General features: G+C 44.3%; 1 protein-coding gene across 7 annotated transcripts in view; it reads right to left on the bottom strand.

Moving 5' to 3' along the window:
• mdm1 (Mdm1 nuclear protein) overlaps positions 1 to 15,381 on the bottom strand; it is a 28,970-nt gene extending 13,589 nt beyond the window's left edge. For 3 of the 7 annotated variants that reach the window (XM_038780521.1, XM_038780526.1, XM_038780528.1), the window contains exons 1-4: positions 14,441 to 14,614; positions 12,924 to 13,038; positions 9,255 to 9,655; positions 8,831 to 8,965 (exon numbers count right to left, since the gene is read on the bottom strand). In XM_038780521.1, the coding sequence (XP_038636449.1) occupies positions 8,831 to 8,965; positions 9,255 to 9,655; positions 12,924 to 13,038; positions 14,441 to 14,461 (672 nt within the window). In that variant the 5' untranslated portion in view covers positions 14,462 to 14,614. Of the gene's footprint in view, positions 1 to 8,830; positions 8,966 to 9,254; positions 9,656 to 12,923; positions 13,039 to 13,386; positions 13,585 to 14,440; positions 14,615 to 15,318 lie in introns of those variants that run through there. The other 4 variants (XM_038780527.1, XM_038780523.1, XM_038780525.1 and 1 more) reach the window with 4 other exon arrangements.
• Positions 15,382 to 15,638: the final 257 nt, after the last annotated feature.

The raw sequence follows: 15,638 nt of genomic DNA, 5'->3' as shown, positions 1-15,638 counted from the left end.
CAACAGTGCTAACCAATGTGCTACTGTGCCACGCACAGCATAGTTTTATCATTCATCATTAGATCTGGCACTAATGGGCCCTGCCCTCACTAGCTAAAACTGCTCACTACGTGAACCGGAATGCAAAGGTTTTTCCTCCACTGCTAACCATCTTTTTAAATCACACTCTCTTGCTATCCTCCACCCTCTGTTCCAAGTGCTCCTTCATCACTAAAATCGAGACTACCCATCCAGCTGCCTCTGCTGCATTCCTTCCTTACTGTTATCTACCAAAGCCAGCTTCCCCTGATCTCCCCTCATGTTACCATCAAGCTTATTTGTTCACATGACCCATCCCAGCTCTCTCAACCCAATTCTGACTAATCAACCTCCCTTCCTGATTTCTATGCTAACATTACAGATGATTCCCTCTGTTCAGGTATTGAGTTTTAATCCTTTTTAAATCTGCCTCCTCAAAATAAAGACTACCTTTATAAGTAAACCTTTACGTCCTTGTAAACTATTCCCCTTTTTCAACATTCCATCCTTCTCCAATGTCCTTGAAGGTGTTGCACCTCCCAAATTCAAGTTGATCTTTCCTGTCCTTGAAGGTGTTGCACCTCCTAAATTCAAGGCAATCTTTCCTGTATCTTCATGTTTGATCCTTTCTTGTATCTTCATGTTTGAACCTAACATCAGTTTCCATACCTCCCACAGCACTGAAATAGCATTAACCGAAGTCACAAATTATATCCTGCGACCATAATTACATTATGCCATTTCCCCACAACGGCAGTGGAGGAGAGGCCAATAGGTCTGTTTAAAATGAGGTTCCGATGTCTGGGCCACTTTGGCGGCACCTACAATATCCACCAGAGCAAACATATCTCTTGCCATTGTTTGCTTTGCTCTGCATAATCTTTGCTCTGTCTAGGGGGAAACCACTGGACCAGGAGGACACCAAGGCAGGTGCATCTGCCTCAGAGGAGGAATCCAATGGCTCAGATGCAGAGCCTGGGCAGGGAAATAGTGAGGGCGAAGAGGCTGAGATGAGGAACCTTCAGGGACACCAGGAGGCTTTGAGTCTGTGCTGCTTCAGCTAGGCTGACAAGGCTTGCCTTCCACCTGGAAACAAGGACACTGTCTCCTTCCAAGACATTTCCACACATCATGCAGATGAGATCACTATCTCCACTGCCTCAGAAGAGAATCTCCACGCCATGCCTGTCACTCCTGCGGATGCATACTGAAGAATCGGTCTCAGCCTCAACCTCAAGAAATCTTTACCAACCCTCCCCAGGGCAAGGTCCAGTCTCTCCTGTTGTATTCTGTGTGATGGCCATTGTAAAGATATACACAGAACAACTAGTTATTTAACTAGAAAGATAATTTGTTAACAAACACGTGGAAATATAACTAACAAACTATAATGCACAGTAAGAAGTCTTACAACACCAGGTTAAAGTCCAACAGGTTTATTTCAAACACGAGCTTTCGGAGCACTGCTCCTTCCTCAGGTGAGCTCCTTCCTCAGGTGAGGAAGGAGCTGCGCTCCGAAAGCTCGTGTTTGAAACAAACCTGTTGGACTTTAACCTGGTGTTGTAAGACTTCTTACTGTGCTCACCCCAGTCCAACGCCGGCATCTCCACATCAAAACTATAATGCAGACAATGGCTACTAAATGAATTCAGTGAAGCCTCCTGGAGCTACTCGAAGTGAGACTACCCTCATCTACGACTCACTACCGACTGACCAGTGTCTCAAGTCACATGGCCGAATTCTATCGCCACCTGCTGGTCAGAGGTCGTACCGATAACTATACACTGATACACAACTATACACATTGATGTGTACATGCATATCACCACATTCCCCCTTCCTTTGGAAGTATCAATATTCACAAATGTGACTGTACTTTAAACAACATGATATACATGCATTGTGTCCAGTTCATTACAAGTTCAGTCTGTCTGGTTTATGACATTTTCTGGTTTATCTCCTGAGTGATGGACGAGTCGGTGATCGTGGTCGGCCTTCATTTGTTGTGGGTGTTCCTACTTGTTCCGTATTCGCTGCTGTGGATGCTTCTCCGATTGCTGGCTGATGGGTGGTTTGCGTCATCTGGGATTACATATCAGCTGTTCTGCTGGACCCAGCACGAAAGAAGGTTGCACTTTCAACAGCGCTCTTCAGTTCCTTTGCAAGAACCAGAAACAAATGTGGACCTGCCTGTTGCAGTACTTTTGCCAACCTTGACCATCCATTTCTATTGGCATTCCCCCAGTCTGACCATATCACCTGGATGCAGTGGCTGGAGCTTCTTTGAAATGCAATGAAATGAAATGAAATGAAAATTGCTGATTGTCACAAGTAGGCTTCAATGAAGTTACTGTGAAAAGCCCCTAGTCGCCACATTCCAGCGCATGTTCGGGAGGCTGGTACGGGAATTGAACCATGCTGCTGGCCTGCCTTGGTCTGCTTTAAAAGCCAGCGGTTTAGCCCAGTGTGCTAAACCAGCCCCTCAGTGGATCTATCGTAGAACCCTTTCTGCCTCCTCTTGAAGAAGCAGTTTCCGCTTCAGTCCTTAATCCACAGGGTGAGTTGCAATGGAAGGCAGGGTTATTCACAGCTGCCTATTCGTTAGCAGCTGTGCTAGGTGACAGCCCATTGATAAGTGCTGCTGACCGGTAGCTCAGAAGCGTCAGATAGATGTCTTCTTGGCTGTCAATGGCTTTTGTAGCAGCTGTTTAATAATGTGCACTCCCTTTTCTGCCTTCCTCTTTGACTGGGGATATAGAGAACATGAGGTGATGTGCCTAAAATCATAGTGATGAGCAAATTCAGTCCACTCAATTGTGAAAGCAGGGACCATTGTCAGATATAACAATGCTTACAGTGCCATGCGGGGCAAAAAAATCTCTTCAGCATGTCGGATGACACACTGAGCAGTCGAGTTCGCCAACTGAGCTATGTCCGGATAAATTGAGAAGTAAATCAATAACCAAAAGGTATTCTTTTCCATTGAAGTGAAAAAGATCCATGCCCACCTTCTGCCACGGACATGTGATGACTTCACCCATGCGCGTTGGCTCTGCAGCGGAATTTCTGGCACATGTCACAGTCGCCTTCCATGCCTGCAATGTCTTTGGTGGTACCTGGCCATTAAATTGTATCCCTGGCCCTGCACATACACTTCTCAATGCCCTGGGAGCTTCTTGAGCATGAGTGGCCTCAAGGAATGCAGAATCACAATCCCATGCTGTCACAGTAGAAAGCCATTCACCTCACTCAATTCTGACTGCACACTGGATTGGATTTGTTTATTGTCACATGTACCAAGGTACAGTGAAAAGTATTTTTCTGCAAGCAGCTCAACAGATCATTCAGTACATGGGAAGAAAAGGAATTAAACAAAATTCAAGAAAATACATAATAGGGCAACACAAGATATACAATGTAACTACATAAGCATTAGCATCGGATGAAGCATACAGGGTGTAGTGTTAATGAGGTCAGTCAATAAGAGGATCATTTAGGAGTCTGGTGACAGTGGGGAAGAAGCTGTTTTTGAGTCTGTTCGTGCGTGTTCTCAGACTTCTGTATCTCCTGCCCGATGGAAGAAGTTGGAAAAGTGAGTAACCCGAGCAGGAACCCTGAGGCCATCCGTCTCGGAGACACTTGATTACCTTTTGTAGGACTATATGTCCTTGACTATCGCTTCCTTTATTAGACACAACTTCTCATCGGAGACTGGAAGAGACGCAGTGACGAGATCAACATGGCATTACGCATCCTCATCAACCTGGTGTACCTCTTTAATGCCCGTGGCTGATGAAAGCGTGTCAGCGACAGTAAGGTGCTTGCCTGGTATGTACATTAGGTCGAAATCGTAGCGTTGGAGCTTCAGCATCATGCGCTGGATTCTCGGGGACATTTTGTACAAATTCTTCTGCGCAATGGTGGCCTGTGGTCAGTCTCCACAGGAAACGTTGGAAGACCATATACATAATCATGAAACTTGTTTGAACCATTAACTAATCTAAGGCATTCTTTTTCAATTTGCGCATAAGGTTCCGTCTCGGACATTGCTCTGGATGCGTATGCCTCCGGCAGTCAGCTGTCGTCAGCACCCTGCTGCAGTAACCCCGCTCCCAGACCATCCTTAGACACATCGGTCGAGATTTAGGTCTTTTTTGCCGGGTCAAAAAAATGCCAGGGCTGGCGCTGTCATCAGCGAGATAGGCAATGCTTGCCATTCCTGTTCATGTCTGGGAGACCATTGAAAGGCTGCAGCCTTTTTTTTAAATCGAATCTCGTAGTTGCAGTTTTAGAGGCCAGGTTGGGAATAAACTAAAAGGAGCCCAAGAAAGGAATATCCGCGATCCAGAGTCCAAGGACTAATCCCATCTCCCGGAAACAGGGAGACGGGATAGGATCACCATCCAAGGACCCAAAGAACCCATGAGCAGGTGGCCAATCATACTTGTTGGCGAGTGATAGTCCAATGTCTTCAGTGGTCTCATGCAGCTACTTTTAAAACTTCCCACTGAGACGCCATTGGACCCGATTCCCACCTCGCTCCCACAATCTTCCACATCTTCCACGCGTCTTATTTTACACTAGCCGGCACGTAACTAGTGTTTTGTGTTTAAACAAAGGAGATTACAAGGGGATGAGAGAAGAACTAGCTACGGTAGACTGGGAGCTAAGACTTTATGGTGGAACAGTTGAGGAACAGTGGAGAACCTTCCAAGCGATTTTTCACAGTGCTCAGCAAAGGTTTATACCAACAAAAAGGAAGGACGGAAGAAAGAGGGAAAATCGACCGTGGATATCTAAGGAAATAAGGGAGTGTATCAAATTGAAGGAAAAAGCATATAAAGTGGCAAAGATTGCTGGGAGATTAGAGGACTGGGAAATCTTTAGGGGGCAACAGAAAGCTACTAAAAAAGCTATAAAGAAGAGTAAGATAGAGTATGAGAGTAAACTTGCTCAGAATATAAAAACAGACAGTAAAGGTTTTTACAAATATATAAGACAAAAAAGAGTGGCTAAGGTAAATATTGGTCCTTTAGAGGATGAGAAGGGAGTTTTAATAATGGGAAATGGCTGAGGAACTGAACAGGTTTTTTGGGTCGGTCTTCACAGTGCAAGACACAAATAACATGCCAGCGACTGATAGAAATGAGGCTATGACAGGTGAGGACCTTGAGAGGATTGTTATCACTAAGGAGGGAGTGATGGGCAAGCTAATGGGGCTAAAGGTAGACAAGTCTCCTGGCCCTGATGGAATGCATCCCAGAGTGCTAAAAGAGATGGCTAGGGAAATTGCAGATGCACTAATGATAATTTACCAAAATTCACTAGACTCTGGGGTGGTCCCGGTGGATTGGAAATTAGCAAACGTGACGCCACTGTTTAAAAAAGGAGGTAGGCAGAAAGCAGGAAATTATAGGCCAGTGAGCTTAACTTCGGTAGTAGGGAAGATGCTGGAATCTATCATCAAGGAAGAAATTGCGAGGCATCTGGATAGAAATTGTCCCATTGGGCAGACGCAGCATGGGTTCGTAAAGGGCAGGTCATGCCTAACTAATTTAGTGGAATTTTTTGAGGACATTACCAGTGCAGTAGATAACAGGGAGCCGATGGATGTGGTATATCTGGATTTCCAGAAAGCCTTTGACAAGGTGCCACACAAAAGGTTGCTACATAAGATAAAGATGCATGGCATTAAGGGTAAAGTAGTAGCATGGATAGAGGATTGGTTAATTAATAGAAAGCAAAGAGTTGGGATAAATGGGTGTTTCTCTGGTTGGCAATCAGTGGCTAGTGGTGTCCCTCAGGGATCCGTGTTGAGCCCACAATTGTTCACAATTTACATAGATAATTTGGAGTTGGGGACCAAGGGCAATGTGTCCAAGTTTGCAGATGACACTAAGATGAGTGGTAAAGCAAAAAGTGCAGAGGATACTGGAAGTCTGCAGAGGGATTTGGATAGGTTAAGTGAATGGGCTAGGGTCTGGCAGATGGAATACAATGTTGACAAATGTGAGGTTATCCATTTTGGTAGGAATAACAGCAAACGGGATTATTATTTAAACGATAAAATATTAAAACATGCCGCTGTTCAGAGAGACTTGGGTGTGCTAGTGCATGAGTCACAGAAGGTTGGTTTACAAGTGCAACAGGTGATTAAGAAGGCAAATGGAATTTTGTCCTTCATTGCTAGAGGGATGGAGTTTAAGACTAGGGAGGTTATGTTGCAATTGTATAAGGTGTTAGTGCGGCCACACCTGGAGTATTGTGTTCAGTTTTGGTCTCCTTACTTGAGAAAGGACGTACTGGCGCTGGAGGGTGTGCAGAGGAGATTCACTAGGTTAATCCCAGAGCTGAAGGGGTTGGATTATGAGGAGAGGTTGAGTAGACTGGGACTGTACTCGTTGTAATTTAGAAGGATGAAGGGGGATCTTATGGAAACATTTAAAATTATGAAGGGAATAGATAGGATAGATGCGGGCAGGTTGTTTCCACTGGCGGGTGACAGCAGAACTAGGGGACATAGCCTCAAAATAAGGGGAAGTAGATTTAGGACTGAGTTTTGGAGGAACTTCTTCACCCAAAGGGCTGTGAATCTATGGAATTCCTTGCCCAGTGAAGCAGTTGAGGCTCCTTCATTACATGTTTTTAAGGTAAGATAGATAGTTTTTTGAAGAATAAAGGGATTAAGGGTTATGGTGTTCGGGCCGGAAAGTGGAGCCGAGTCCACAAAAGATCAGCCATGATCTAATTGAATGGCGGAGCAGGCTCGAGGGGCCAGATGGCCTACTCCTGCTCCTAGTTCTTATGTTCTTATGTAACTGGCCAGCCAGTGTGACATTGTATTATTTTACTGATCTCAGGAGGAATCGCGAAGTGCAGTTCCACCCATAAAATCTCCACAGTGCAGAAGGAGGCCACCCGGCCCATTGAGTCCACACTGACCCTCTGAAAGAGCACCCCATCCAGGCCAACGCCCCGGATTTACCCCCGTAACTCAACCCAACCTGCATATCTTTGGACACTGAAGGGGCAATTTAGCATGGCCAATCCACCAAAGTTGCACAGCTTGGGACTGTGGGAGGAAGCCGGAGGAAACCCACAGAGACACGGGTAGAAATCGCAAACTCCACACGGACAGTCACCCAAGACCAGAATTCAGCCAGGTCCCTGGCGTGGTGAGACAGCAGTGCTTGCCACTGTGCCACGTGCGCACACCCAGTGTAAAATCCTCAACCAAGTTTCTAGAAATGATTTAAAAAGTAAGAAATAGGTGATTGAGTAGAACAAATGGCCTGTCGTGCCATCATTCAAAATGATAGAGGCTAATCTTTGGCTTCAGCTCTACTTTCACACCCACTTCCCATATCCCTTCATCTCAGAGACCAAAAATCTGTACTTCCCAGCCTCAAATGTATTTATGATGGCACACCCACAATCCTCTAGGGTAGAGAATTTCAAAGATTTACATTGAGGAGGGAAAAAATGTATCATCATTACAGTCCTCAACTATTGGTCCCCTATCCTGAGACAGTGCCCCAGTATTCCTGATCCCCCAACCAGGGGAAACAAAATTTCAATATTTAACCTGTTAATTTCCTTTAACCATGAATGTTTCAATGAGATCACCTCTCATTCTAAACCCTGGAGAGTACAGACCCAATTTACTCAGCTTCTCATTGTAGGAGAAGCTTCTACATTACAGAGACCAATCCAGTGAACCATTGCTGTTCTGCCTTTATTGCAATTATATCCTGCCTTGAACATGGAGACGGAAAACTGAACACAATAATCTTACATCGCCCCATGCAATTGTAGAAAGCCTTCTTTATTCTAACCCCCTTGCAATAAAAATATCAATGTGCCTATGGATTTAAAAACAGAAAAATGCTGAAAAACCTCTGGGTTTAGCAGGATCTGTGGAGAGAAAAAATAGAGTTTGTGGAGAGTTGAAATAGTCTTCACGTTTAAGTTCCTTTGACTTGTCTACAGGGCTGGAGGGGGAGAATATACTCAACAAGAGAGGGTAGAGTAACTGGAACAGAGTAGGTCGGTGATTGGTGGGAGCTAGGAGAAATTACAACAAAAGATGCTTAGGTCACAAGACAGAGGAAGCGTTAATGGCAGGAGAAGGTGCTTGTGTATATATATATATATATAAATATAAAGGTGGGATATCAGAATGTGTTAACGGGAGAATAAAGGACTGTGCTCAATGAAAGCTGTGGCATTTGATTTCCTAATTGCTTGCTGTACCTACATGCTAACTCGGTGTTCCTTGTACGAGTACACCCAAGGGGCAGCACGGTAGCATGGTGGTTAGCATAAATGCTTCACAGCTCCACGGTCGATTCCCGGCTGGGTCACTGTCTGTGCGGAGTCTGCACGTCCTCCCCGTGTGTGCGTGGGTTTCCTCCGGGTGCTCCGGTTTCCTCCCACAGTCCAAAGATGTGCGGGTTAGGTGGATTGGCCATGCTAAATTGCCCGTAGTGTCCTAAAAAGTAAGGTTAAGGGGGGGTTGTTGGGTTACGGGTATAGGGTGGATACGTGGGTTTGAGTAGGGTGATCGTTGCTCGGCACAACATTGAGGGCCGAAGGGCCTGTTCTGTGCTGTACTGTTCTATGTTCTAAGTGTCTCTGAACATCAATGTTTACAGGTTTCAATTGTTGGATGTTATATTTTTTAGACCAGTTTCTATTACTAGTATATTTTAGATTTTGTTTCTATGGTCTCTGTACGTTAGGGTATTACTACCTTACCTGGGTATTTACTAACAAGACTACTCTATGGATCAGGAAACAAGGTGAACAATACCTGTTCTGCAGCCAGTAATGGAGTATTATCCAACTGACTTTTCCAAGCGAATTGTCTCTGGTACTCCGAGCTTCTCCCTAAACTCTTTCGTGGTACAGGATTCAAACCTGCTTTTTTCTGAAGTGCATAGCTAACCTATTAATTAAAAGAAGACCATCTTTAATGTTAATGGCTGACTTTTCCTCATTTTGAAACATCCCACATGAAACTTATTTATAAAAATAGGAAATTCAGATCACTGCATAGGGAGCTACCAGTATGGAAGGAAAATTAAAATTCATTGTTTTCTCAGATTGTGTTATGGTGGAATCAAATTTTCTTCTTATAATCATTATTCCAAATATTAGACATTGCTTCTTTTCCCATATTTAAATTATTTTGCAATTAGTGACATATTACATTAAACACCATTATTCTTACTTACACCATTTCTAACTGCCTTATCTGCACCCTCTTTTCTATAACATGTGTTGTCTTCCTTTTCTTCCGTTTCTTTCTGAGCATCTGTAGTCAATTGCTTGTCTTCAGCCAGTGATGGTTCTAATGCAGAGTGCAAATGGCAGTCCGCAGACTGTGATCTGGCAACTTTAGGCTTTCGGGGAGCATTAGGAGTTTTGGGTTCTTCCTGATTATCTTGAGCCTTCACAGTTACTCTTTTATTGAAAGCAGAAGACTGTGATTTCACAAGTTCAGATACTTTGGGTATTGGTTCATGAGATTTGTTTCCAGAATCACTGTTCCAGTCCCAGTGAAATGACTGCGAAACTTGAGGTGCATGATATAACACTCGTTTCTTCGAGATGAAATTTGGTTCCCTCCTATTCCCTGAAATACAAAAAGAGATACAAATTATAATAATCAATTCCATTTTACAATCAGGTTACATTTGGCTTCAATAACCATTTATAAGTAAAGACACTGATATGGGACCGGGCCAAAACCCCAACTATTTGCATTTGGTAAAACGGTGAACAAATATCACTGCACCACGGGAGTGATAACAGTAGACAGCTTTTATGTTAAAAACAAACTTTTATTTGAACACAGAATTAGCACATTAGCAAGAAAAAGCTTTACTGTTAACACGTACAACTTCTTAACTTGCTGTCTGAAACCTGCCTTTACATTTCAATTAAGCAATCCATATATTTCAAATGCTGCTTGCGTATAAAGTTAACAACTAGGTTTTACTTGCTTCTCTTGATGCCGAGTCCTTGGAAAGAGAAACTTTTTTTTTAAACCGTCTGCTCAGCTAAGAGCCCTGGAAGTAAGACCTTTATTCAGACAGACCTAGCCCCTCCCATTAGCTACACCAGCTGCACACAGCATTCTTTTGTCCCTTATTACAAGTTGTGCCTTGATTTGTTTAGCCAGGCTCAAACTTTTACAACGTCATTAACTCTCCAGCTGCAAACCAGTAAAATGGCCTTTAATATCTTCCAGCAAAACACTTCCCATGCAAAAAAAAAAATCACTGACCACCACACATCATAGCTCCAGCTGACATACTGTCTGTATTTTAACCTAGGTTTTAATAATATTGTTGCAAAAATACAAAGTATGACAATTTCTTATATTCATCACACCAAGGTCGGTGTTTTTCATGACCACTAAACGTCTTAAAGCATTTTTCTGACAATCAAATACTTGAAGTGAATTGTTGTAGAAAACAGGACAACTAATTTACACTCAAACTCGCACAAAAAGATAAACACCAGATAATCTATTTTTTGTGATGTTAGTTGAGGGATGAATATTGGCCAAGACACCGGGAATAACCCTCCTGCTCTTCAAATTCGCACCACTGGATCTTTTACATCCAACAAGCAGGCAGATGGGGTCTCACTTTAATGTCTGATATGAACAACGGCATTGCCAACGGTGCAATGCTACCTCCAAATTGCACTGGAGTGCCAGCCTTGGTTATATGTTGAAGGCCAGGAGTGTAAATCAGAGGCAAGTGTTACACCAGTTAAGCCACAGTTGACATATGTTAGTGTTAAAGTATTGTATGTTGCCAGAGCCATTGAGATTAAAAATTGCCTTTAAAACATTACACCAATGTGACCTTCTTTTGCTCCGAGCCCATTTTGTTTTGGTCACACAGCTCTGAAGTGCCTTGGAACATTCAACTGCACTAAAGATACAACTTGAAAGATGTTTGTATTGTTCCCGGATTTGGCTTTTCTAAATTTTGCATGTGTTTCAAAAGTTCTACTAGATCAACCTTTAGCTCACTGAGCTAAATCGCTGGCTTTTAAAGCAGACCAAGCAGGCCAGCAGCACGGTTCGATTCCTGTACCAGCCTCCCAGGACAGTCACCGGAATGTGGCGACTAGGGGCTTTTCACAGTAATTTAATTGAAGCCTACTCGTGACAATAAGCGATTTTCATTCATTTCATTTCATAACCTTATCTGTTCCTAGTGTGTGGTCATAGGAGGTTATGGGGAGAAAACAATTTTAAATGTTTCAAAACTAACATCCTATTCTGATTTATTTTTGCTCTACCTTTTCCACAGCAATATACTTCTTTTTGCCTACTTTGCATGCAGAATTCCAATTTGGTCTAATTGCTCTACAAGTTCACCGTAATTTCTTTGTTGTTGTATTGTGTACTCCTGTGAATCACCAGGAATCACATAGGCCCTTGGACCACAAGACGTAGGATCAGAAGTAGGTCATTCGGCTCATAAAGTCTGCTCCACCATTCAATGAGATCATGACTGATCTGATGTAATAATCCTCAACTCTAGTTTCCTGCCTTACCCCACAACCCTCGATTCCCTTAATGATTAGAAATCTCTACCTTAGCCTTGAAGATACTTAATGAGCCAGCGTCTATAGCCCTCTTGTGGTAAAGAATGACACCGATTCACTATCCTCAGAAGAAATTCCACTTCATCGGTCTTAAATGGGCTACCCTTTACTGAGATTATGCCCTCTGGTCCTAGACTCTCCCACAAAGGGAAACAGCCTCTCAGCATCTACCCTCTCATGCCTCCTGAGAATCCTCTCATTCTTCTGAACTCCAGTGAGAACAGGCCCAACCTACTCAACCTCCCCTCAAAAGAAGATCCCTCCATACCCAGAATCAACCTGTGGACCTTCTCTAGACTGCCTCCAATGCCAGTGTATATTTCCTTCGATAAGCCATCCAAAACTGTTCACAGTAACTAGTGGCTTGTCTTGTTTTAGCAAAACTTCCCATTTTTATAAGTAATTCCCTTTGAAATAAAGGTGTCAACCTTCCAATTGCCTTCTCTATTACCTGCTGAACTTGCATGCTAGATTCTTGTGATTTATGCATGAGGACCCCCATATCCCCCCTGTGCTGCAACTTTCTGCAGTCTTTCTCCATTTGAACAATATTAAGCTCCTTTATTTTTCATTATATTCCATTTGCCAAACATTGGCCCACTCATTTAAGCTGTCTATATCCCTCTGTAGAGTCTGTCATCTTTCTATCTGCACCCCCACCTCACCATTTCTCTAATCTACTGGAATTTTACAGTTTATACAAGTTACTGTGAATTTTACAGTTTATACAAGTTACTGTGAATTTTACAGTTTATACTAGTTCATTGATCGAAACATCAACTCAGTTTGTCGCCCTCTGCAGATGCTACCTGGCCTGCTAACTATTTCCAGCATGTTCGTTTTTTACTGGTGGCTTAGTGGTTAGCACTGCTGTCCCGCAGCACCAGGGATCCAGGTTCAATTCCGGCCTTGGGTGACTTGTCTGTGTGGAGTTTGCACATCCTCCCCTTGCCTGCGTGGGTTACCAGTTGATGCTCCAGTTTCTTCCCACAGTCCAAAGATGTGCCAGTTAGGTGGATTGGCCGTGTTAAATTGCCCCTTAGTGCCTAAACATTAGGTGGGTAACGGGGATAGGGTGGGGTGGTGGGCATAGGTGAGGTGCTCATTCGGAGCGTCGGTGCAGACGCGATGGGTCAAATGGCCTCCTTTTGCACTGTAGGGTTTCTATGATTCTTATTCCCTTGGATGGATAAGTTTGAACTTAAGTTACAAAGAAAAAGCAGCTATGCATTAAATGCTTATCTGAAAACGTTGCTTGTGTAATAAAGGCTTACCCAACTGCTCTGAAGGCATACCTGCCCATGGTACTTTTTGCTTAGAAAGAGGACTACAAGAGCGTGATCTCTTGGAGTCGTTCCATTTGAAGTTTCGTTTGTATTCACTTAAACCCTAAGAAGTAGACAAAATAGAATTTAGTAGAAACTTCAAAATTCAGTGGAAATTGGATTCAATTTCAATTACTGAAAATAATTTTTTTTTAAAGTGCATAAGTAAAACTAGCTAAAGACTTATCACATGCCAAAAACAGATTTGAAAGGGGTGTTTTTGACAGCTCCAGCATGATGACACCAAACACATCTTAACGCCCCCCCTCCCCCCCCCCCGGTCAGCATTCCGTAGGGATTTCTTCCCCCCTCTATGACACTATGGCCCACCCCTGCATCCCCCCCCCCCCCCCAACTCCTCATCCCCTTCCCATGCAATCGCGGAAGGTGCAACACTTCCCCTCTCTACTACCTCCATCATCGCCCAAGGCCCCAAACAGTCCTTTCAGGTGAAGCAGAATTTCACTTGCACTTCCTTTAATTTGGTTCCCAGGTTAGCGGTTTAAATCCTTAAATCATGATCACACAGCCTTGGCTCAACCAGCCGCAGTGCTACGTTTACCACCAATCCAAGGTAAAAATTGTGCTCTGATGAATCTGGTTTTTAAAATAACAATTTCTAGTTTAATCTGACATGCAAATACATCCTGATCCATCCATAATCCCGGTCTCAGTAAGAAGTATTATAAACCTGATGCTGCCCTCACTTTCTGGCCAGTAAAACTGGCCGAGTACTCTAGTTGGTGGAGCAGAAAAATAAACCATTTGGGTTCAATCCATTTCATCAACTGCCTTTGAAAAATCATATCCAAACTATTAATTTTAGACAGACTGCAATTACAGCAGCTGGTATGTGTATATATATAGGCATTGTGTTTCAGCAGTAATGTATTTAGCTTGGAATCCTTCCTCGACTTTCTTACCTAATCCTAGTCAGTTTTAATCACATTCATCTCCAGAGGCATGTGTGTTGCCAGATTATAGGTAGTGCTTTTCATTTTTTAAAAAGGGGACTGGATTTTCATTTTATATTCACTGCTATTAGTTGATGTCTGTAATCCCTTCCACAATCCCTGAGGTTTTATGATCAGCTGTTTAAATAATTGGGTTTGCAAATCCCTGGCATTTGTTTGTTAAATAAGAAAGTGTTTTAGATTGAGAGTCGGGAGGACAAATAAACAATGCTGCAAAATTAAATAGATTTGGAAACTGCCTCAAAACTGCTCATCTGGCTGGGTTATTCCCTGTAGCAGCAATCAATCATGAATGGAGGGAAGAATGCGGGCGATTGGCAGAGGGGGCCCAACAAAACAGGAGGATGGGTAGAGATGAGAGGAGAGATGAGAGGAGAGTGGGCAGAGGTGAGGGGGTAGAGGTGAGGTGGTGGAGGAGAGGTCAGTGCGGGGCCTAAAGATTGGCAGAGACCCAGGCTATTAACATCCGACTATTTGAAATTAAGATCTCACCTTAAACTGTGGGGGGTTCATGTTCCCGATGGCCCGGGGCGCTCAGTGTCTCGTCTGTGTCTCTGTTGTTTTCGTCTCTCTCTGTTTGTCCCTCTCTTTCCGTGTGGGTCTCTCACTCTGTCTCTCTCCCTCCCTCTCTGAACCTCTCCCCGTTTCTCTCTCTCTCTCTCTCTCCCTCCCTCCCTCTATGTCTCACTCCCCCGGTTTGTCTCTCTCCCTATCTCTCCTGGTGTCATTGTTTGTCTCTCTTTCTGTCTCTGTCTCTCTCTCTCTGTCTGTCTGTCTGTACCTCTCTCGCTTGCTTGCTTTCTGTCTCTCTCTCTCTGTTTATCTCTCTCTCTCCCTATCTGTTTGACTCCCTCTCCCTTTGTCCGTTTGTGTCTCTCTCTCTCCCTCTCCCTCCCTCCTTCCTTCCTTTCTTTCTCCCCGTTTCTTTCTCCCCCTGTTTCTCTCTCTTTCCCTCTCTGTTTTTCTCTCCGTTTCCTTGGCAAACGCAGCGTTCTTCGAGTCGCGCAGGCGCAATGGAAACGTGGAGCCCGACTTTTAGCCAATCAGCGGGCAGCATCTTCCTCTTAAAGGGGCCGCCCGCCCGCGGCTGAGCTGATTGGTGGGCGTGGGAGAGGCGGGGCGCCGGGGGCCTGGAGTGACCCAGGCCCAGGTTTAGGCCTAGGCCTGCGGGCTGTCTCCGTTGCCGTGGCAACGTGCCGGTTCTGCCCGTTGGCTGACAGCCCCTGAGGCCGGGACTGCGGCCTGGAGCTCGGAGTCAGAGCCGCAGCCGCTGTGCCAGCAGACCTCCCCCCTGCCATTGCCCTTGGCACAGACATTGTGCAGCGGCAGTCAGCAGTCTCACAACAACACCAGCCTAAAGTCAGACTCACCTGAGGAAGGAGCTGTGCTCCGAGAGCTAGTGATTCCAAACAAACCTGTTGAGCTTTTACCTGGTGTTGTGAAACTTCTTACTGTGCTCACCCCAGCCCCACGCCGGCATCTCCGTATCATTGTGAAGTGAGGCTGCAGGCGGAGGAGCTTTATTATCTCGGAATTAACCAAAATATCCCTGTAGGGGATCAAGTGAACAGGACAAGCAACTAGAACATAGAACAGTACAGCACAGAACAGGCCCTTCGGCCCTCAATGTTGTGCCGAGCAATGATCACCCTACTCAAACCCATGTATCCACCCTATACCCGTAACCCAA

This window comes from Scyliorhinus canicula, chromosome 20 (genome assembly GCF_902713615.1).
Source record: "Scyliorhinus canicula chromosome 20, sScyCan1.1, whole genome shotgun sequence".
Taxonomy (NCBI): Eukaryota; Metazoa; Chordata; class Chondrichthyes; order Carcharhiniformes; family Scyliorhinidae; genus Scyliorhinus; species Scyliorhinus canicula.
The sequence above is the reverse complement of the archived record's forward strand: the minus strand, read 5'-3'. Positions and strand labels throughout refer to the sequence as shown.